This window comes from Triturus cristatus, chromosome 7 (genome assembly GCF_964204655.1).
Source record: "Triturus cristatus chromosome 7, aTriCri1.1, whole genome shotgun sequence".
Lineage (NCBI taxonomy): Eukaryota > Metazoa > Chordata > Amphibia > Caudata > Salamandridae > Triturus > Triturus cristatus.
Window position 1 is genome coordinate 819758994 of NC_140590.1, and position 23881 is coordinate 819782874.

At 47.5% G+C, this 23881-nt stretch overlaps 1 protein-coding gene across 5 annotated transcripts in view; it reads left to right on the forward strand.

The window, feature by feature from the left end:
• Window positions 1–23881, forward strand: part of CAMK2A (calcium/calmodulin dependent protein kinase II alpha) — a 614478-nt gene that overhangs the window by 406221 nt on the left and 184376 nt on the right. For all 5 annotated transcript variants that reach the window (XM_085617723.1, XM_085617725.1, XM_085617726.1 and 2 more), the window contains exon 7: window positions 13186–13288. In XM_085617723.1, the coding sequence (XP_085473849.1) occupies window positions 13186–13288 (103 nt within the window). The remainder of the gene's footprint in view (window positions 1–13185; window positions 13289–23881) is intronic.

Genomic DNA, 23881 nt, shown 5'->3' on the forward strand with positions numbered 1-23881 from the left:
CCACCTACTATCCAAAGACGGGAGGAAACTTACCCCTGACCGAATTCAAACCATCCTAGAAACCCCTGTTCCCAAAACTCAGAAGCAAGTACGATCCCTAGTGGGCCTCACCTCCTTTTGTCGACAGTGGTTGCCAAACTTCAGTCTTACCATAAAGCCTCTGCTTTCCCTGCTGGCTAAGGATGTCCCCTTCCCCCTCCCCTGGACACCTGAATGTCAATCCTCCTTCAAAGAATTACGAAACGCCCTCTGCTCGGCCCCAGTCCTAGGAACCCCAGACTACACTAAACCTTTCTCCCTCTACACCCACGAAAGGGAGGGATGTGCGTTGTCTGTCCTAACCCAGTCCATAGGCCCTAAGCAACGCCCTTGTGCCTACTTCTCTGCCACTCTTGACCCCGTAGCCAGAGCTTTGCCCGCCTGCCTTCGAGCAGTAGCCGCCGCTGCTGTCTCTATCCGACAAAGTGAGGGGATCGTGCTCTCGAACCTCCTCACGGTATTGGTACCCCATGCTGTTGACACCCTCCTGAACCAAACCAAGACTCAACACCTGACTAGCGCACGACTGACTGGTTATGAACTGACTCTGCTTGCACCCCACATCACATTGAAACGATGCACCACTCTGAATCCAGCTACACTACTGCCTCTCCCTGACGCTGACCCCAATGCATCCCCTATACATGATTGCGTGACCCTCACCGACGAACAAACCAAGAGTAGGGTTGACCTCCGGGATACTGCCTTCCCGGACCCTGACGGAGAACTGTGGGTGGATGGCTCATGCATCAAGCTCCCCGACGGCACCACCTCAGCTGCCTATGCAGTCACCACAGCCCGAACAGTTGTTGAGACAGCCCGCATCACACAGCGATCCGCACAGGCGGCGGAACTAATTGCTCTTACACGAGCCTGCATCCTGGCAGCAGGGACAACCGCAAACATTTACACAGACAGTCAGTACGCCTTCGGGGTAGTTCACCACTTTGGGCTCTTATGGAAAGAGAGGGGATTCTTGACTTCTCATGGCACACCCATCCTGCATGGAGATCTAGTCTCTGCCCTGACCGAAGCAGTCCTCCTCCCCACACGGTTAGCTGTGATCAAATGCCAGGCACACAAGAAGGTGACAGACATTATAGGACAGGGAAATGCACTGGCTGACATTACTGCCCGAACCACAGCCGAGAATAGGTCCACGACCCGTATGTACGTGACCAGGTCACAAACTGAGAAATGGAAGGATGCTAGGGAAACAATTAGGGATATCCAACTAGCCAGCACACCACACGAGTTAACTGAATGGGCCCGGGTGGGATTGAAGGACGATGACGGTTGCTGGCGAACCAAAGACTTGAACAAATGGTTGTTACCAGATTCATACTTGATCCCCATACTGACCATGGCACACTCCCCCGCACACATAGGATCTGCCCCCATGATCGAACTCATCTCTAAAGTCTGGCACAACGACAAAATACCAGACTCAGCCAAACGTCTAGTCCAACAATGCCTAGTATGCCTCCAACACAACCCTGGGAAAGGAACTGCTGTACCCCGGGGAGGGTTTGGGGTCCCCAATCACCCCTTCGAAGTCCTACAAATGGACTATGTCCAGCTAGAAAGGTGCCAAGGTTTGAAGTATGTACTTGTCATTGTGTGTGCCTTCAGCAAGTGGGTGGAAGCCTACCCAACCCATGACAACACCGCTATGACTACCGCAAAAGTACTACTGAAGGAGTTCTTCCCCCGATACGGCCTTTGTCGAATTTTGTGGAGCGACAATGGCCCCCACTTCGTAGCCGAAGTTATCCAACTCATCTTAAAAGGGTTGGGTGTAAAACAGAAGTTCCATGCGGTCTTCCATCCCCAATCTGCAGGCCTGGTTGAGCGACACAATGCCACATTGAAGCTTAAGATAGCAAAAATAGTCGCCACCACAGGGCTAAGATGGCCAGACGCTCTCCCACTAGCATTGCTATCAATGCGTTCCACCCCCACCAAACACCACTTAACCCCCTACGAGGTCGTCTTCGGGCGGCCCATGAACCTTTGGACTGCACCAAAACCGACATCCATCCACGACATCCCGGACGTCCTCATGTCTGATTATCTGTACAATCTAACTAAAACGTTGTCTATCATCCATCAGCAGGTGCTGCACGCCATCCCCGATGTTTCCAGGGGCCCCGGACACGACATCCAACCTGGTGACTTCGTCTTAGTGCGTAACTTCCAGCGCACCAAGAGTCTGGAGCCCCGGTGGACGGGCCCCCTGCAAGTCCTGATCACCACCCGAACAGCTCTTCGAGTGGAGGGGAAACGCAATTGGCTGCACGCACACCACTGCAAGAAGGTATCACCGACCCTGACAACCACGGACAACGTCACCGCCCAAGAGGAACTTCTGGACAAAGACCGACCATCCCTGAGCCGCTGCCCGGATACAGAGACACTTGAATTGATTGAATATCCCGATCCCACTGTGCCATCCAAAGAAGGGTATAACTTGCGACGAAAGGAGAGGACTTCGGCTAAGCAGACCACAGGCTAAGTGGAAATCTCAGAGCGGTAGCCTAGTCACCTCAAAGGCCACCAGGAGAGAAACTAAGCAAAGTCTGTGGTTCTGCCCGCTACCGAGTCTCTCGAAGGTGATGGAAGCGCCCGACATGAAGGTGATGGAAGCAACCGGACGTCCGAAGATCCCCTACAAAAACCCAAAGACTGACCGAATGCACAGCTTTAAGACTATAACACTTTTTATTACCCTTCTCTTTTGCCTTCTCCTCATGGTCACCTTCTGGATCATGGAGGAGAACACACCCGCTCATAAGACATTGCTGACCACCGTTCAACCTACCACCACGAAGGAGCACCATCTGATCTCACTTTCACCCCAACTCCGAGAAAGGCGTAAGGAGTTCTGGAATAACTCTTTTGTGCAGTTGCTCCACCAACACAATCTTGCCACCAACGCCACTAACTGCTGGATCTGTGGATTGCTACCACATGCCACTGGGCACTCAATCCCTTTCATCCCTTCACCTTTTTCTGTCCATGGTTCCTGCCTCGCCTGGCTGATCCTTCTGCAGGAGAGCTACAAGGACAATGCCACTTCCGGCAGAACCATGTCACACTTCTACCATGGGTTCTGGATGAACAAAACTGGTAGAACTTCCGCCCTCTTCTGCCCTCTGAGATCGAACGCTTCCTTTCACATGGACATCCCTGCCAAAGAACGAGTTGAAATGCAAGTGTTCAACAATCCAGCCAGACCCACCTTCTCTTACCTCCGAAAACGGACCGCCGCCACCCTAACAGTGGCCCTGTCCGTCATCAACATCACTGGATCTGTATGCCTCGAAGGCCTGGGGGCACAGCTGGTGGGCCACAGCTCCTGCCTCATCACCCGAACATTGGATTCAGTTGACCCACCCTCCTTTGTTGCCTCCCCGAATATGTACTTCGTCTGTGGTACTAAGGCCTACACCTGGCTCCCGAAAGGTTGGGGAGGCACCTGCTACATCGCCTTTGTCCTTCCTCCGACGTATGTGGCTCCAGCAAACCATCACCGACAGAAACGGGCCAAAGACATTGTGCAAGCCGACTCCACTGGAGCACAGTTCATGGATGCAGTAAAGGGTCTTGTTCCGCTCTGGGGTCCGATGGCAAACAGCCGTGCCATCCGCCACTTAACCCAGGCAGTCGAAACGGCAATGAACATTACGGCTGGCGCCCTCGCCAACAACACCGCCGAGCTCCAGGCCGTCTGCTTAGTGGCCCTTCAGAACCGCCTCGTTCTAGATGTGGTCCTGGCTGATCGTGGAGGAGCATGCCGCATCATTGGGTCCAGCTGTTGTACCTACGTACCAGACAACTCACCCTCAGTCTACAAAGCAATTGAACACCTCCACAGACTGTCCACAGAGGTCCATCAAGAGCAAGAAGAATGGTCGCTGGGGAGTTGGTTTTGGGACACTATTAAAAGTTGGGGATGGAGGCTGTTTTCATTTATCCTAATACCGATTGTGATACTATGTGGATGTTGTTTGGGGATTCAGTGTCTGCCACCTTTATGTTCGCTTTTTATGAACTGCATCTGCCCTAAGACTTCGAACTTTGAAACAGAGCGGATGAAAGCCCTCTATGAGGTGGAAGTCCGCAGTATTATGGGGATAAATCCGAACTAGACAAGCTGGCGAGATATGTTAAAAGGGAGGACTGTGGAAATTTAGCCTGCAAACTGAACATTATCTGCGCCATCTTGCCTCTCCCCAGCGCCACGCACAGCGAATGCACGGCCGCCATTTTAGGCACCCCACTCTCTCCCCGCTCACTCTCGACCGCCAGCGCTTTCCCCTGGCGCTGCGAGCATCCCCCCGCGCGCTGGCCACCCCGCTCTCTCATACAGGCCATAAACCCTCTCCTTCTGCGCGACCCTGCTACGGAACCACTTCCGACCGACAACCCATACATGGTCATGCCTCTCCTTTGATAACCCCCTTCCTCTGCGCCCCATTGTCTGAACTGGTCCCAGGCCATCACCTAGCCCTGCGGATGCAGTTTATTGCCCCTACTGTAAGGGAAACACCCCACATCAAAGGGATTACAGTAGATCAAAGCCCCTACCCCCTGAGACCCGGCCGGTTGCACACACCCCCGGGAATTAGCGGAATTCCCTGCTGCGCGATAGCCATCTCCCACTGCGGGTAGGGTGGGAACCTCTACTGTAACCATGTGTGGGATCAGATCTGAGCCGGGGGCTTCAGGGGATGTTCTTTCAGGCATCAAGGGAATCTCAAGAATATACTATGTATAATAAAGCAATAAACCAGTGTATAAGAGACCAGGTCTCAGAGATGCAGTTAGAGCACCTCGTGACGATACCTTGCTGTCAGATCTGATGTGTTCTGCTCCGACGGAATAAAACTTTGTTTCCTGCCTTCCAGTCTCCGGCGCCTGCCTCTTTTATTGGTAAATTATCGAGTGGTATGAGAGGCGATTACCGCCGAGCAAATACTTGAAAGGTTATCGACTGAAACTGCCGCTACCATTTAACAGTAGGGTAGTAGTCAGTTTGGGGCTGAACTGTGAGTATTGTTGCGTGGGCTACCAGGTATGGCTAGATACCAGGCAATATATTAAATCATCCAGCCGCTGCTTCCCTCGACCAAGGGCAACGCCATCTTCACATAGTGTTGGCCATGCGGGGGTGGGAGGATTTATAATAAAGAGGCGCATAGCAGAGGATACGGTAACCGGAGGCTCCCTCCTAACAGTAAGGGGCAAAGCAACACCTCTCACAAAGGGAGCAGCCTTGTCAGTGGGTGGAGCAATAGCTCAGAGGGTGGCAGTGCAGGAGTCCAGGCCACTGTAAGTCCGGCTCAAGAGGGTCTTTTGATGGACACAAAATATGTAGCATAGCTGAGTGGTTTCTAGGCCCAAGGAGGTGCCTGGTTGGTAAGTTAACTATGACTGATGTCAGCAGGTAACGGTATGGGGCAGTAGTTCTTCTTCGGGATTGAGGCTGCGGGGAGATGGGTCACAACTCAGGCATCCACACATGCTGTGGGTCATAGGGATTCCCAGAGGTTCTGGTGAAGTTGCCTAAGGCTGTCATCAGCCGGGACATAGCTTCTGGGGCATCTGGCTGGCGACAGAAGGGACTGACCTGCCGGTGGTCCCGGACGTCACCTGGCTGGTGACAGAGTTCGGACCTGCTGGGGGTCCTGGACTTCATGGGCATACCGAAGAGGCATACCGGAGAGGCTCGGGAGAGTACACTTAGGGTTGCACTAAGGTTGCAGGCACCCTGGTGGGCAGAATTGCTATTAGAGGCCCTAAGGGACTAGTTTCCTTATGGAGGGAGGTGGATGTCATAAAGTAAAAACGGGAGATAGTGTTGGGCCTTCCCAACTCGGTGGGCATTAAGAGAGGCTTCTGGACAATGTGCCAGCTACTGAGGTTAGTTGGCAAGGTATTTTATCTAACGCATTCTTGGGCCTGGTAAATTATCACAAGGCTGTAAGAGAGTGCGTTATTACGCCACCGCTCAATGACCGATGGTCTGAAGGGAAGTTTCTATATGTGGTCGGTAGGTTAACGCAGGAAGTACAAGTTAAGGGGGTTCTGGTTAAGGCCATGGACAAGCTGGGGAAGAAAGTGATACAGGCGACCAGTAAGAGGAAGGCAGCGGGTCCAACACTTTCTCCGCTGTCCCAGGAGACCAGGGGAGTCTAATTCGGTTGCGCTAGCATCTAGGTACCCGTACGGGCGGAAATTTTATGGAGGGCCTGGGGTAGTAGTTCCCTTTAGGATAGCGGTGGTGGAAAAACAGCTGGTGACAGGTTCCTGGCAGGGGGACATGGATGAATTCAGGGGAAACAGGAGATGGTGTAAACTAGGGTCTTCACAACTCGATGGCCACTGAAAGGGGGCAGGTAATGTATCACAGGACGGCCCAGATAACAAAAGGGAGAGATGGAATCAGGATGGAGGGCATAATTTTGGTAGACGGGCAGTGGCTCATACAAACAATACTAGGGGCCATTTGGGAGCACAGTTAGCGCGGGGGGAGGGCGAGCGTGCCAGGGAGCTTCTCGACCTGTGGCGGTTCAACAACTGGATGGCCCCCAGAAAGGGGGTAGGAGCCACGTGTGCAGAGGGTAGGCGGAAGGGGGGACTGGCCTGCTGGTGGTCCCTGACTCTTCTGCCCTAACCCACAACGTATGGACTGAGGTGAACCCTGGGGAGGCTGCCTGAGTGCAGGTACCCCGGTGGGCATGCCAGTGTGCCATGCGGGGCTCTGGTTTACAAGTAGTGCAACTGTTCGCTGTAGCACGTTGGGGCCTGCTGGCACAATGTGCACAGCAGAGTGGGGGCTTGGTGGGCCGAGACGGCCAAGTTCAAGTGTATGGCCAAGTTCAAATGTAATGTGGTGCATATCTTCTTTACTGCCTTTGACAGGCCAAGGCCACTAAAGTGTACGGCCAAGCTCAAGTTCAACTGTAATGTTGTGCCTAATTGCCTGGCAGCCTTCGTCAAGTTAATACCGCTAAAGAGTGATGCTTGGATAATTTTATATCCAAAAGGGATACTGTTACTCTCGTGTTGGTCACTGGAGAATTACCTGTTTCGTGAATAAAAAGGCTACGCCATGAACAACACGCTCTGTTTCGGAGAGTTCTTGGGCAAATGGGAAGAGTGAATGTCACGTTGTGCGCCTACTATATGGAAAATAGGTCCTAACTATAACTACCTACTGGCGACTGCCAGTAGGTAATATATATATACACATGAGAATATGGAGAATATGTTATATGTTTTAAGTTAGTGACTAGCAAAGAAGCCTGATTTGCAGAATATGACATCCCTGTAATTTTGGTGTTTAATCTAAAATACATTTGTTTCACATAATAAACAACCACTAAAAGTAACAATACAGCACGTAATTTAAAATTGCATAAGTAACGAACATTAATGGATGCAAATAATAAAACAATTAGATCTGACCCATAAACAGTATATAGTAAGTGCTGGCAACACCAATAGGTCCTGCCTTTGTAACCTATTGTCTTTGCCAATGATGTTTAATCACGCTGCACAGCTTCTGCAATGCTGAGCAGCAGGCTAGATTTAAAAAAAGAAAGCCTTTGACAAAGTGCCTGGGTCATTTTGCAGAACAAGATTGACTTTCTGTGACATGAATAAAAATCAGGCGAAATAAAGTGCCTGGGAAATGCAACAAACAATAATGAAGGGGTGGGCTCCAATCCCCACTGTGTTCTTGGTAAGCCACAATATGCCTTGCAATAGGCAGTGCACGTGCTATCTACTAGGCCTGACTGAAAAAGGCACAGTGGGGATTCCCTATGTTCAAATTTCATTAATAAGCAGTCTTGCCGCAACAACACCTATCATCAACCTAGGTTAAACAAATATTCAGCGGCATTTTTAACAGTATGCAACTGTGCCACATTAAACAACTTTTTCCTTTATGCCAGAGTACCCGGGCACAGATTCACTTAGAGTCCTTTTAATAAAAGTGCTGCCCATGAAAGACTGACGGCTCTTCAAGGCACGAACCTTCATGAATGTCGTTTCAAAGTTGGACTTGACACATATGATAAATAATCAGATGCCCCTGCTCATCCTTCAGTGTGGCTAGGAACCTCGACGATATGGGCGTTGTATGTGCCTTAAATCAGACATAAATGAATGCTCCCTCATTGTTTCCTTCTTCGATGCCTATTTATTACTATTTGATGGCCCGTAGGAACAGATTGAATTTCAAAACATACATCATATTTGGCACATCTCCAACGCCTTCATGTTTTCTTGTCGCTGGATGCTTTATGGATAGTGACACTCAGCCAGCACAGTCTCTCCGAAGCATTGATTGTAGTCTTATGAGCGCCTGAACAGAAGATTGGTTTTCGACTGACAAATACCTGTTTTCTAGCCAATGCGCAGCTCCATGACGCATACATCTCTTTCACCATATCAGCTGCTCTTGAATGTACACCTCGCTCCTTTTTGTCCAGTGCAAAATAATGGGCCAGTACTTTTGTGGCAATTGAGCTCCTACGGGGATGACCTCTCATCCTAATATTGCACGTTTTGCATATGCAAGCTGCAGGGTTATTTGATGGACTGTATGCTATAAAACATCACATGAATAACAAGCATTGAATAGGCCAATAGGTCTCACCTATGCAAGAGTTATTGGCTTTACCAATGTGTTTTAGCCATGTTGTACAGCAGCTTGGATGCTGTTCAGCATGACTTAAAGTTAGTGCCGTGGTGGAGAGTGGCGTGGAGTGTCATAGAGTGGAGTGGCATAAACTGTCATACTGGAGTAGCGTGGAGTCGCATGGCATGGAATACAGTGGCATGGCATAGAGTATAGTGGACTGGTGTGGAGTGCATTGGCGCACAGTGCAATGGCGTAGAGTGCAATGGCATTGAGTTCAGCAGAATACAATGCAGCATGGTAAAATGCAGTGGTGCAGATTAAAGTACAGTGGTGCAGAGTGCAGTGGTGCAGAGTAGAGTTCAGTGACATAGAGTACAGTGGTAAAGAGTGCAGTTGTGCAGAGCTGAGTGGCATAGAGTGCAGTGGTGTAGAGTGGTGCAGAATAGTGTGGCGTAGAGTGGTGCAGAGTAGAGTATGGTGCTGTACAGTGTAGTGGCATACAATACTGCTGTTTAGAGTGGAGTACTGCATAGTGAAGTGGCTTAGAGTGGAGTGATACAAGGTATAGTGGCCTGGAGTGTAGTGGCATAGAGTGCATTGACAAGGAATGCAGTAGTGCAGAGTAGAGTGGTGTAGAGTGCAGTGTTGAAGAGCAGAGTGTTATAGAGCCCAGTGGTATAGAGTGCAGTGGCATAAAGTAGAGTGGTATAGAGTAGAGTGGCACAGAGTGTAGTGTAGTGCCACAGAGTAGAGTTGCTTAGAGTAGATTGGCATAGAGTGGAGGGCTGTAGAGTAGAGAAGCACAGAGTAGAGTGGTGCATAGTAGAGTAGAGTATAGTGTGATGGCATACAGTGGGTTACAGTGGAGTGGAGTCAAGTGGCATAGAATAAAGTAGACTAGTGTAGAGTGCATTGGCATAGACTGCTGTAGTGTATAGTGGCATAGAGTGCAGCTTCATAGAATTCAGCGGCATACAATGCAGTGTCATAGAATGCCGGGGCATAGATTAGAGTGGTGCATAGTAGAGTGCAGTGGGGAAAAGTGGAGTGGTACAGAGTGGAGTGGTGCAGAATAGAGTGACACAGAGTGGCATAGGGTGCAGTGGTGTAGAGTGCAATGACATAGAGTGCAGTGGTGAAGAGTAGAGTGGCAAAGATTCCAGTGGCGTAGACTGCAGTGTTGCAGAGTAGAGTGATGTAGGGTGCAGTGGTGTAGAGTGTATTGACGTAGTGGAATTGGGTGGCATAGTGTAGAGCAGACTGGTATAGAGTGCATTTGCATGGAGTGTTGCAGAGCATAGTAGCGTAGAGTGCAGCAGCATAAAACTCAGCTGTGTACAAAGCAGCATAATAGAATGCAGTGGCGTAGATTAGAGGGGCACATATTAGAGTGGCGCAGAGTGGAGTGCATTGGCATAGAGTAGAGTTGCATAAAGCAGATTGGCACAGAGAAGAGTGCCGCGGAATAGAGTAGAGCAGCACAGAGTAGAAATGGTGCAGAGGAGAGTAGAGTGCAATGGCATAGAGTGGGTTACAGTGAAGTGGAGTTGAGTGACATAGAGTAGAGTGGACTGGTATAGAGTGCCTTGGCATAGATTGTTGTAGTTCATAGTGGCATAGAGTGTGGCTTCATAGAATTCAGTGGCATACAATGCAGTGTCATAGAATGTAGTGGCGTAGATTAGAGTGGTGCATAGTAGAGTGCAGTGGTGAAGAGTGGAGTGGTACAGAGTGGAATGGTGCAGAGTAGAGTGGCATAAAGTGCAGTGGCGTAATGCAGTGGCGTAAAGTGCAGTGGTGCAGAGCAGAGTGGCGTAGAGTGGCATGGAGTGCAGTGGTGTAGAGTGTATTGGCATAGAGTGTTGCAGAGTATAGTGATGTAGAGTGCAGTGGCGTAGAGTGCAGTGGTATAGAATTCAGCAACGTGCTACAATGCAGCATAGTAGAATGGAGCGGCATAGATTAGAGTGGTGCATAGTAAAGTGCAGTGGCATAGAGTACAGTGGTGCAAAATAGAGTTGTGCAGGGTAGAGTGGCATAGAGTGTAGTGGCATAGAGTGCTGCAGAGCAGAGTGGCCTGGGTGCAGTGGCATATAATGGTGCGAAGTAGAGTATAGTGCAGTGGCATAGCATGGTGTAAAGTAGAGTATAGTGGCGTGGAGTGGCATAGAGTACAGTGACCTAGAGTGGAGTGGTGCAGAGTGCAGTGGCATAGAGTGCAGTAGTGCTGAGTAGAGTGGACTAGAGTTCAGTGGTGGAGAGGGAAGTGTTGCAGAGTAGAGTGCTGTTGAATGTAGTAGTGTAGAATGGCATAGAGTGCAGGGGTATAGAGTAGAGTTGCGTAGAGAGCAGCAGCGTAGACTACAGTGGTGCAGAGTAGAGTGCAGTGGCGAGGAGTGCAGTTGCATAGAGTGCAGTGGCATAAAGTGAAGTGGTGCAGAGTGGCGTAGAGTGCAGTGGAGTAGAGCAGATTGTTTTAGAGCAGAGTGAAGTGGTATAGAGTGAAGTAGTGCTGGTTAGAGTGCAGTCGCGTGGAGTGGGGCAGGGTAGAACGCAGTGGCACAGAGTAGAGTGGCGTAGAATAATGGCAGAAAGTGGTGTAGAGTGCAGTGGCATAGAGTACAGTTGTGCAGAGTAGATTACAGTGGTGTACAGTGGATTGGCATAGAGTGCTTAGGAATAGAGTGTAGTGCATTGGCGTAGAGTGTATTGGCATAGAGAGCAGAGGTGTAGAGTGAGTGTTGCAGAGCGGCATAGAGTGGAGTGATGTAGAGTGAATTTACGCAGAGTAGACTGGAGTGGCCTACACTGGAGTGGCAAAGAGTGCAGTGAAGAAGAGACCAGTGGTGTAGAGTAGAGTAGCATTGAGTGCACTGGTATAGAGAAGAGTAGTGCAGAGTAGAGTAAAGAGACATAGAGTGCAGAGGAGCAGAGTGCAGTGGAGTGGTGTAGAGTGCAGTGTGTGGAGCGGTGCAGAGTAGTGTGGAGTGGCATAGAGCTGAATATCCATGGTGTGGTAGCACACTTCCATTACAACACATCTTCGGTTGAAATCACCATTACATTTGCACAAGCATACAGTTTCACTGATAAAAGTATACAGCACACAAACAATGTGTCGGAATGTCATCATCTAGTGTATTGACATGTTAAGATTGTTTTAAAATATTTGTTTCCATCACACTTCAGAATTACCCAAAAATGTGCTTCATTTGGCCTTTTCTAATTCTGAAATATCTGCACAGTTCATTAACAGACATTTGCATTTTGTTGTGTGCTAGAAAATAAACAACATCCCACAGTCCTTCTCAAGCACTCCCCTGAGCCAGCATGATTGTCACATAAATCCTCTCACTTAGAAGTCAGAGAAAGAAAAGTAAACACCAAGCTCCCTGGAAGAGAGAGCCTGACAGTTGAACTCTGTCTTTGAATGCACAGCAAATGTGACAAGATAAGAACAAGATTTAAAGGCCTGTTTACAGAAATCGGGCACTGGTGGACGAATACAGTAAATAGAGTTTGGGCAAGGGAAAGGACGAACTCGAGCTCAACAGCCTAAACAACTGGAGCCAGTAAATAGAAAGCAAGGAAATGTGAATTGCCAATGGTAAACAACAGGCAGAAAGCCTTCCTAGGAGGCTTTCTGAATGTCCCAAAGATGTCATTAGCAAACCAGACAGCTGCAGCGTCTGGTAGGCTTCGACCTAAAAAGGAATGTGATTGGTCAAACAGATCCTTGTCACCATAAAGGGAAAAATCTTTTGTGCTCAACTGACACATGAACTGGATATTTCTGATCTGGCAGGAGGCTGAGGTTTGAGTGTGGCATTTTCTTGCACTGCCTAACTAGTACTATTGCACATATATTGCACTCTGCACATATGCTAACTGATTGTGTGAATATTCTAACAGATTGACATTCAATACATGACGAATAAAACACAGTCTAAATGAATGTTGTTTTTAAGCTGTCAATAAATATTGATTATATTTGCAGGGCAGGAAGTTCAGATTCCCAGAAATCTGACAATTTGTTTTTGCCGCACCCAGATAACCACACATAGTTGTTTGCTCTATGCACAAGTGAAGTGAAGCACCCTTACCCTGCACTCTATGAACGGAATCACTTTCTGAGACTAGTGATGAAGGCCATAGCTCAATATTTGCTTTATGTACAGAGAGCAAGCAGCAGAACATGTCACACTGAAGTGTGTGTGTGGGGGGGGGGGGGTAATAGTGAGAAGTCCTGCTCCCCTCTCACTGTAAGGCAAGCCCTGCCATGGGTAATGAGCAGCCGGAATCATCCTACACAGAACACTTCCCTCACATATCACTTCAGTGTATCAGAGTGCAGTGGCCGGCTGGACTTATCTCATCAGAGCCTTCGATGATGTCCCCTTGAAATGCGCTGATGGAGGAGTGCAGCGTGTCACAGTTAAATCTGATCTACTTGTCTCTCTTTTCCCATTGCATCCTCTTCTTCGCTGAAGCCGGAGAACCTGCTGCTGGCATCAAAACTGAAGGGGGCCATAGTGAAGCTGGCAGACTTTGGCTTAGCCATCGAGGTGGAAGGGGAGCAGCAAGCATGGTTCGGTGAGTGGCTGCTTTGCTGCAGTACCCGTATTTATCAATGTCAGTATCTGTCAGTTGCATGAGCCAGTATTTCTATTTCTCTAGTTGGCAAATAGAAGAGCTTCAAAATGGGGAACCCTGGAATAAGATTCTTGAAAATTGTATTTTTCTGCATACCAAGTACCACGACTGAGTCCTTGCAGGAGAACAGTTTAACAGAAGGCACAACAATTTCCACTCTACACTATGGAAAATGGTGACTTAAGACTGGGCTCATCTGCTGATTGCTATGGAGGTGGCAGACATTAAGAGCTAGGAGCAAGTCCAGACCATCGTCACAGCCGAACAGGCCTATAACGCAACTAGGGTATCACGTCCAACTCACCTCAACATTAGCTGACCCTACCCCAGCTCTACCATACTTTCTGAAGTACTGGCCTGTCAGGAAATCTTCCAATTTCTTTACAGGTCACCAGTCTCATGAGTAGTGAAATTAAAGTTGTAATGATCACCTCTGATCCATTTCAGTAGCAATACACTTGCTGTTTGGTTACACATATTGGGAGCTTCTCGTAAACGAAGGAAAAGTTGGGCTTCTATACTGAGCTCACTTCTAGTGATGCGAAGAACACTATGTGGTTAGAGCGGGATCTTCATTGTACATCTTCCACAGTCAGAGAGACTCGGTGATGTAGCTAATTCCACGCCCTCCTCCAGGTCTGGTGTGTCTCAGAATGGTGGTCCATGCACTGCCCAGCATCAAAACTGGTAAGAAATCTAGGAGGAGGTGCTGGAAAAAGGACACAACTCGAGAGCACTCTAGTGGGAGTACATGTAATGAGCGGCAGGAAAGGAACAAGAAGTTCTGCATGCACAAAAATCACTTATTCTAGTACTTAACTGCTGCTCAGTCTTTAGTAATAACGCTTGTGAGACTCCCTCACAGGTGGGCCTAGCAACAGTAGTTTGGTGTCTCCAAATTGAGTCCGAGCTTATAGGGGAAAAGTTTAGTATCAAGAGATGGCCAAGAAAGTCTCTTCATGAAAGGATCCATGAATACAAGTAAATTAAGAAAAACAAATAACAGAAAAACTGAAAAAGGCGATGGAAGCAAGGGCTGAGTGTAAACTGTGCATCAAAGAATAAGCTTGCATTACCAAAAATGCTGCCGCCTGGCACATTCTAAAGGACTGAAATGCATCTCTCATAGGCACTATGGATAATATGCACGGGTGGCCATCCACGTGACACTTGCTACTTTAGTAAATCTTATCACGAGATCCGCACTTTTAAAATTTGTTTGCAAATATATACAATCCTTTGTACCATTCCCCAGGAATGTCTAAAGTCAAGATCTTGCTAGTCTTGCAAGCCATTTCTGCTCAAACCAACTTTCTCACAAGAGAAACAAGCATTTGCAAAGCCAATAGGTCTTGGCAATCCAAGAGCTATAAGTGTTGTCAATGTTATGTCTTTAGGCATTGGCATTGCATTGTCAAGGCTAATGGCGCATCAGCACAGCCATGCGCACTAGGTGCCAGGTTAGGCCAGCCCTCCTTGCAGCATCACCAGTGGAGTGTGTAATCTGCCCTTCTCTCCAAACCCACTGTCTTCACTGTTATAAAGAACGCTTGAGTTCATTAGCAAAATTTGCTCTACTTAGTAATTATATTTCATGTATGAGAAAGACTAAGAGAAAGATAGATGGGTGAGGAAAGCAATAAGACAGTGTATGCGCGCCGTCTAAAGCTGAGACCTAAAAAGTATCAACAGGAAGTTAGGCAGGTGCTCTGGTATGAGTTAATGCTTCGGCTGGCAGGTCATTGGGGTGAACGGTCGATGGCAACCTGTAGATCACAGATTCTGGTCTTGAGGGGCCTGCACAGTGTATCAGCCTTCTGATGTTGATGAAATGAGTAACATAGGGGCGGCTCCTCCGCTAAGGCGAAGGAGCGTCGCCCCACAGCTCTCAGAGAAGAATTTTTTAAAAATAATAATAACCTTGTTCTTATCATTTTATTTTTCTTTGTTACGGGGCAGGGTTAGGTTGGGCGGGGCTGGTGGCACATGGGGAGGAGCGGTGTGCACACACTAAGTGCGCATGACTGCTTGGCCGGCTGTCTTGTCTCGGCCAAACATTCATACACACATTACATGTTCCCCACCAGGCTGTAATACACAGCCTGGTGAGGAACATGCACAGGCTTTCTGTCCCAGGCTGAGCGCCGAACCACGGCACTCAGACCAATCACAATGCTGCATTGCAGTGTTGTGATTAGCTTAGGGGAGGGAGCCTGGGTGCTTCCTTGTTCCCTGGCTGCCAGGAAGCGAAGCAACGACGGTGAGACAGCGGTGGGTAAAAAGTTAAGTTTTTTTCTTTTCTTTTTTGTTCAACCGCCCCTCCCCCCCTCCCCCACCCTAACCACTGCGTTCCCTTCCAGCCACCACTGGAGTAACACTCACAATATGTATCTGGTACCTACTTCATAAGTGGTCAGTATTATTAATTGCCTCAGTGTATTAAGAATGTCTCTGATTTCACAAGTGTGAGGCTCAGACGTGCAAGCTTGCAAGTGGAACAATGTTAGTGGTGTGGCAGCAGTTTGTGTGACATGAAGTATACATATAAACAGTGAATTTAAGGGCAGGTACGAGGAATTCCTACCCTCGGTTGTCAGATGCCAACACCTAAATTAAAATAAGTGGATTTTTGTGAAATGTTTTGTATCACGAACTCTACCCAAACCTTTAAAAATGATTCAAAATAATACACTTGGCTGAGAAAGAAAGAAAGTGTAACGACCATAACTACCGATGTTATCTCAGCCTAATTGCATGTGCAACATTATTGAATGCACAGAGCTTAACCCGAAAAAACGTACATTCACTTGCACAAATGGTATTCGGAAAAGTGAATGTTTATTAATGGGAGTAAATCTGAATTTTAGGGTGTAAAAGTTGATTACTCGTACTTAGAGTACATTCAGAGAATGAATTTACACTTAAAAAGCCTTTAGAATATAAAAACATTAACTAATTCCCATTTATTGAAGAAAGGTATGACAAGACACATGCATCGCGCTATTTAAATGTGGAATGATATATGTTGCGATTGTACATTTACACCAAAATAAGAGAGGGGTCCTCATTTGCCAAAGGCACAGGACACCAGATTGATAAGTCATACCACAACCATACCAAGCACACCACTATTCACCAGCGAGTGTCACAACATCTCCAAAGCTAATATATAAATGTTTTATTCAATGAATTTCATTAAAAAGACCATAAAAATGCATTAAGAAAACGAGTCAAATATTGCACCATAAATTGACTACCAATTTGGAAAATCACATTCACAGAATCGTACATATAAATTCAATACGGGAGAATGTAATAGATGTTGAAATGTTGTCATTTAGGGTACTAATTCGACAATAATTTCATGATCAAAACATCATTGTGTACAGTTCTTTTTTTGACCAAGACCAATTCGATTTAGTGCTTTTGTTGTAGCAGCGCGACGCGTTTCGGTGGTTTATACTGTTCCAACCACCTTCTTCAGGCAGAAATACTTGATATCTCCCACAACTTCATCAGTGACGCTGAGGTGATTCTAAGGTGATGCTCAGGTCTTGCTGCAGTGCTCTCAGGTGGTGCTGCACTGTCTACTTACAGGATATATTGTTAAGTAACCTCACATTACGTGCTGCGTTCGGAGAGCACGAGGAGGCATCCCTTGATATTGGTTTTATTCCACCAACTATTAAAACCAAAAAGAAAGCATCAAAACTTGAAAGTGCGCAACTTAAAGATGCCAAAAACACAATGTAAATAGATCCTGCTGTTGGCCGTCTTCTTAAACTACACTACCATCAAGTAAGTATATTATTTGAGATTTTGACATTTGAGATAATGAAACCAAAAATGTTATAGGATGAAAAACGACATAGCTTCTGGCACAAAAAGTGCTTGTGAATCCAAAGACAGTGGGTTACAAGATAAGGACATGATTTGCAGCCCCCTGCGGAGTGCTTTTGGAAATCCAAAACAAGCCTAGGAAAAAGAAAAGGTAGTGTACCAAAACTAACATGTGGCCAATAGTGAAATGATCCATGTAACAGGGCCAGTCTCCATGGCATGACGAAAACAGCAAAAGGAGGGACAAATGTACACTATTTACTAACAAAAACAAACGAATTTTGAAAGGCACATGGGATGAATCAAAACCAATGAGCATGCTAAAAGTCCATACGGTAGATACAGCATGTCTCGAGAGACATTGCATGCGCTGCCTAGGCGTGACATAAAAACAGGAGTGGAAAGGCTTGTGCTCAATGGCTGATGACCAACTTGTTACCTGCAAAGGATTTGTTCTTTTCCTGATGTAATGATGACATTTTTGGTTAAGGACCAGAGAAGAGAAAGATCTATACTTGTTTCATTTCTGTACCTACGATGAGCACCTGTTGTGGCGATCTATGCCAGTGAAAGTTTTCTGGTTCTTATGGAATTAACTATTCTGAAAGGGACGCAGCACACAGGTAGCATTGCTAATAACCACAGAAATAAGGGTTGGAGCACCAGCCTGGCTCCAGGTGATGCAAACTTTTTTTATTCTTATTTTTTGTGTTTAAAAGAATATTTTTTTAATTTTAAGAAAAGAACTACTAACAAAATGTACAGCTGATTTAATAGCAAGTGTCAATATAGTTATACAATTTCCATTAGAACAATAAATCACCAAAATCATAGTATAGTGTTAAAATAGTACAACAAAAGTATGTATAAAATAGTCCTAGTATTGAAGCGATGAAAATTCACAATATTAGTCAATAAGAAAAAATGTCATGCAACGTACACCAGGAAGTATAATTAGTATGATCAGAGGATCACATTATGTTGCAATATATTTGTCTTTTGAGTGTCAAAATATCTTTTGTTCAAACGGTAACTTAGACAATTTATTAAGGAAACCATTATCACGTTTTCTTGTAAAAGATGCTCCTCAGAAATGAATGAAGAGCAAATTTGCAACTTTCAAGTGCCATCTGGTGTCAATTGTAGAAGTTTATAAGGAATTAACGTAATATTTTCTGTAAGGGAAGCAATTCCTACTGACATTTATATGGCATTTTTTGCTACAAATTCACCATTGCATGGTGAGACGCACAACACGTGTTATCGTTTAATCCTCACAGTGGTACGCGTTTGATGACCCAGGATAGGATGAACAACTGAGTTATCCAGTATTGGGGTATCTTTCATAGATTCACATGCCTGAATCATTCCCCGTCGCCGAGGCGGGAGTCCCCGGTCAATAAAAAAGTAGTGCCAAAATGCTAGTAGCAGTAGTAGGCCCAAAGAAAAGGCCCAAAGCCTGTATCTTAGCAGCCTATCTACCTCATTATGCAAAAAGAACCAAGAATTTGGTAACAACCAATCAGACACCAGCACCCTTCTAGAACCCTCTCAGCAGAGCCAGTTCTCCTCAGATTTTCACCGCACGTCGTGTGGAAGGGAGTTTCCCTTAGTGCCTCTCAGTTTTCTTTCAACTTGCTTCAGCATGTCAGACAAGAAGGCTTTATTTAAGTCCTGCAGGACCTGCACCAAGAAGAGAGTCCATGTTGATGATCAACATGTAGACTGCATCTACTGCCTCTACCCTAAACATGAGGCAAAAGATTGCAAGATTTGCCGCACCTTCCCTACAAAAACTCTCAGGGATAGGGAGGCGAGAGTGCTTTTGTGGCTTAAATCCTCTTCGGCTGAGGAGGATGACAAAGCCTCTACTTCTAGCAAGAGAGCTAGATCGCAGGACAGCTCTTCCAGCGATGGGAAGAAGCGTCAGAAATCGCATCATTCTACTTCTGATGCGCACTCTCCTCAGGAATCTACAGTCAAGCAAACTGTGAGTAAAAGCCTTTCAAAATCTTTGGCTTACTCTCAATCTTCAGTTTCTGTCACCTCGTCTGCTTCTTCATTGATGCAAACATTCACGACGACGGCGCTTACCTCACCTATTATGTCTACGAAGGTTACTATCCTCTCAAAGAAGCCCACCGTCGAGGGGTCGTCGACGAAGTCCTCGTCGACGAAGTCAGCAGTACCGCCGTCGACGATTCCGCCATTAAAAAGCCTGTCGACGTCGAGCTCGTCGACGAAGAGCTCGTCGACGAAGATTCCATCGTCGACGAAGATCCCGTCGACGAAAGGCTCGTCGACGTCGAGCCCGTCGACGAAGAGCTCGTCGACGAAGATTCCATCGACGAAGACCCCGTCGACGTCGAGCCCGTCGACGAAGGGCTCGTCGACGAAGATACCATCGACGTCAAGCCCGTCGACGACGGCTCCGTCGACGACGAGCCAGTCGACGACGAGCGCACCATCTACGATACCGTCGACGATCCCGTCGACGATCCCGTCTACCACAGCCCCGTCGACGACGACCTCGTCGACGATGATTTCTACTCCAGTTTCCACCAGGACTTTTCAACTAAAGTCTTTTCAAAGGCAGGACATTTCACCGCTTACTCCCTCGCATCTCCTGGAAACTTATGTTGAAGATGATGATTATGTGGATGACGAGGACGAAGGGCCCTTTGGGGTTGCTCGCCACCCTTCGGAACTGCACATTAAATGTCAGGAGGACGATGAGGATGAGGATTATCAAGGGCATTACTATCAGGAAGACATAATCGTTCCGCACCATAGACCCTGCTACACACAAACTCGTAGGAATGAGATGTCACATCTGCCCCCTACGTTGATACAAGACCTACAGGCCATGCTTGCAGATTATAAGCAGCGTTTTCCACCGCAGCCAAATGTTCCACAGGTTCCACAGACTGCGCCGCAGCCGGACCCATTGCCTCTGCCTGAGGGTCCAGCCCCAATGCCTCAACTGCCTGATCCTCCACAGGACCCGCATCAGGATACAACCTCGGAGGAGGAATACGAAGAGGGCGAGTTGCCAGACCCAGCAGACCCTTGGGATTCATATATAATCCCTATGCCTTCGCCACCTACCCCTCTACCATCTGATTCGCCTCCAGAAGATATAGGGGGGTTCCATAACCTTATGCAGCGAGCTGCGACCAGGTTCAACTTGCCGGTTACCATTGAGCAGTCTGACTGTTTTCTGCATGATTTTAAGGAGGAGTCAAGGAAGGTTACGAGAGCTATCCCTATCATTGACTATATTTGGAAAGAAGGGGTTAAAATCATGAAAAACCCGGCATCAGTACCAGCGGTGCTTCCACGGATTGACAAAAAATACCGTGCTCCAGCCGACAGTCCCTCTTGTCTCACTGGTCAACCGCGTCCAGACTCGGTTATATCTCAGGCAGCCCAACAAAAGTCTAAGAATCCGGCAGCACCGGTCACTACACCACCGGATAGGGAAGGACGCCGACTGGATCTAATTGGGAAAAAATTTTCAACTATGGCAGCTGCTTCCATCAGGGCAGCCAATTCCCTAGCGATAATTGGGCGTTATGACCGCCAGATGTGGTCAGAAATGGCAAGCTTTATCGACCTCATCCCAGAGGATAACAGGCAAGACGCTCGAAAGATTTTGTTGGAGGGTGAGCGTGCAGCCTCAGAGACTATCGACTGCGCACTGGATATTGCGAATACTAACTTTCGCCAGTTGGCTGGGGCTGCGGTTCTTAGGCGCCAGGGTTGGCTGAAAGCTACCACGTTCAGACCAGAGGTCCAGACAAAAATATTGGACATGGCCTATGATGGCGAATCATTGTTTGGAAAGCACATAGATGATGCGCTCCAAGCAATTAAAACGGATACCGATACTGCAAGATCGTTGGGCTCCTTACAATACAAAAGAGGTACCTTCAGAGGAGCAAGGGGCCGTGGATTTTCTTCCAGAGGAAGTTATCATACCCAACAAAATAGGTACCAGCCTCAGTATCGGCAATCATATCAGTCTTCCTACAGACAGACCAATACATCTGGTTTCTCTCGTCAAGGCGGACGAAAAAGATCGCAGAATCAGGGAAGAGACACCTCACGGAAGCAATGATTTCTGCAGGGCGCCTTTCACTCCTTTTCCCCTCCCTGTGGGTGCAAAAATTTCAACTTTTGCGACCAGGTGGCAAGAAATTACGTCGGACCAGTGGGTTCTGGACCTGGTTCACAACGGTCATACCTTAGAGTTTGTCACCAAACCACCCAACAAACCACCCAAGGGACCCCCTCCCCCTCGTCTTCACTTACTATTCAAGGAAGCTTTAACAATGCTCCTCAAGAACGCAATCGAGAAGGTTCCTGCGCTTCAAAAGGGGACAGGTTTCTATTCCCGCTTTTTTCTCATCAAGAAGAAATCAGGGGAGTGGCGCCCAATCTTAGACCTTCGCAATCTGAACAGATTCCTCAAGAAGCAGGGATTTCGCATGGTCACTCTGGCGGAAATTCTAGGTTGCCTCAACGAGGGAGATTTTCTAGCTTCCTTAGATATGGAAGACGCTTACTTTCACATCCCAATACATCCGAAGCATCGCAAGTATCTTCGCTTCACAGTGGCTGGCGCCCATTACCAGTTCAAGGTGCTCCCGTTTGGGTTAAAATCTGCCCCAAGGATCTTTACGAAGTGCCTAGCTCCAGTGGCAGCAGTGTTGCGCTCCCAAGGAATCCAAGTCTTTCCGTATTTAGACGACTGGCTAATAAAGGGTCCTTCGGAAAGATCAGTCAAGACTGCTGTGACAACATCTCTTCGTCTGTTCCATTCTCTGGGGCTTACGATCAACAGGAGCAAATCTCAATTACAACCAAGGCAGATCCTTCCTTTTTTGGGCGCGCTGTTAGATACCGTCCGCTGCAAGGCATTCTTGTCTCACGAACGGCAGGTTCGTCTTCAAAACTTAGCAATCCGAATTTCCAAAAGAAAGTCAGTTTCTGTCCGGATGTTCGCGTCGCTGCTAGGGATGTGCTCCTCTGCAATACACCTCGTTCCTCTGGCGCGGCTCCGCATGCGACCCTTGCAGGAGGAGTTACACCTTCAGTGGCAGCAGGTGAAGGGCACCTTCGACGACATCATCAGAGTCACTTCAGGCATGAAGAGCGCTCTACGTTGGTGGTCCCATGTTCCCAACTTATCAGAAGGACTTACTTTCATTCAGAAAATTCCAGACTTTGTCCTCACTACCGATGCTTCCATGGAAGGATGGGGAGGTCATCTCCAAGATTTACAGATACAGGGGAAGTGGTCCCCAGAGTACAAAAACAAACACATCAACAGTCTGGAATTGCGAGCAATTTTTCTGTCTCTGCAAGCTTTCCTTCCAAGGATTGCAGGTTCTTCGGTTCTAATTCGAACCGACAATACTACCAGCATGTTCTACGTGAACAAACAAGGAGGAACAAGATCAGCAACTTTGTCCACGGAAGCTCAGGAGTTGTGGGAATGGGTCACACTCCACAGCATAACCCTCAGGGCAGAACATGTCAGAGGTCTCTGCAATACATTAGCGGACACGCTCAGCAGATCCCAATCAGATTGCCACGAATGGGAGCTAGAGCAAGCTCAGGTGCTCAGAATATTCAGAGCTTGGGGAACACCACCGCTGGATTTGTTCGCCACGAAGGAGAACAAGAAATGCCGCTTCTATGCCAGCAGATACCCTCAACAGGGCTCAAGGGGGAATGCCCTGTCCATGCGATGGTCAGGGATTTGTGCTTACGCTTTTCCCCCGATACCCCTGATACCGAGGGTCATACGCAAGATGAAGTTGGAGGGCTGTCGTCTCATCTTGATTGCACCCAGATGGCCACGCCAATACTGGTTTCAGGAGCTCCTATTGCTATCACAGGACCAGCCGATCAGTCTTCGCCCGACGCCCACAATGCTGTCAAGGAACAAGGGTCAGGTTCTCCACCCGGACCCTCAGTCCCTACATTTACACGCATGGCTCCTGACTTCTTAGAGTTTAAGGACCTGGATATCCCTCAGGACTGTAGGGATATATTAACAAAATCACGAGCTCAGAGCACGATAAAAACTTACCGTCTAAAATGGAAACGGTTTTGCTGCTGGTGTGAAGCAAACCAGGTGCACCCGGTGGATGACCCTGCAGAAAAGATCCTTCCTTACTTGTTACACCTGGCAAGATCTGGGCTTTCTTTCCCTTCAGTCAAGGTCCACTTAGCTGCACTTTCAAGATTCAGAAGGGGTGCTCATGGCCCTTCTCTTTGTTCATCCTCTTTAATTAAACAGTTTATGAAAGGACTATTCCGAGAGTTTCCTCCGGTCAGACTTCCGCCACCGGAATGGGAACTCAACACAGTCCTATTACAGTTAATGAAGCATCCATTCGAGCCCATCCACAAGGCTGACCTAAAATTCCTTACATGGAAGGTTGCTTTACTTCTGGCTTTAACATCAGCTCGAAGAGTGAGTGAGATTCAGGCGTTTACTGTAAAGGAACCTTTTCTACGCTTCACTCAAGACTACGTGCACCTCCGAACTAATCCAACGTTTATACCTAAGGTGCCTTCACAATTTCATCTTAATGAACCAGTGACGTTAAAGACTTTCTTTCCTAATCCATCCACCCCAGTGGAACGAGCCTTACATTCTCTCGATATCAAGAGATGTCT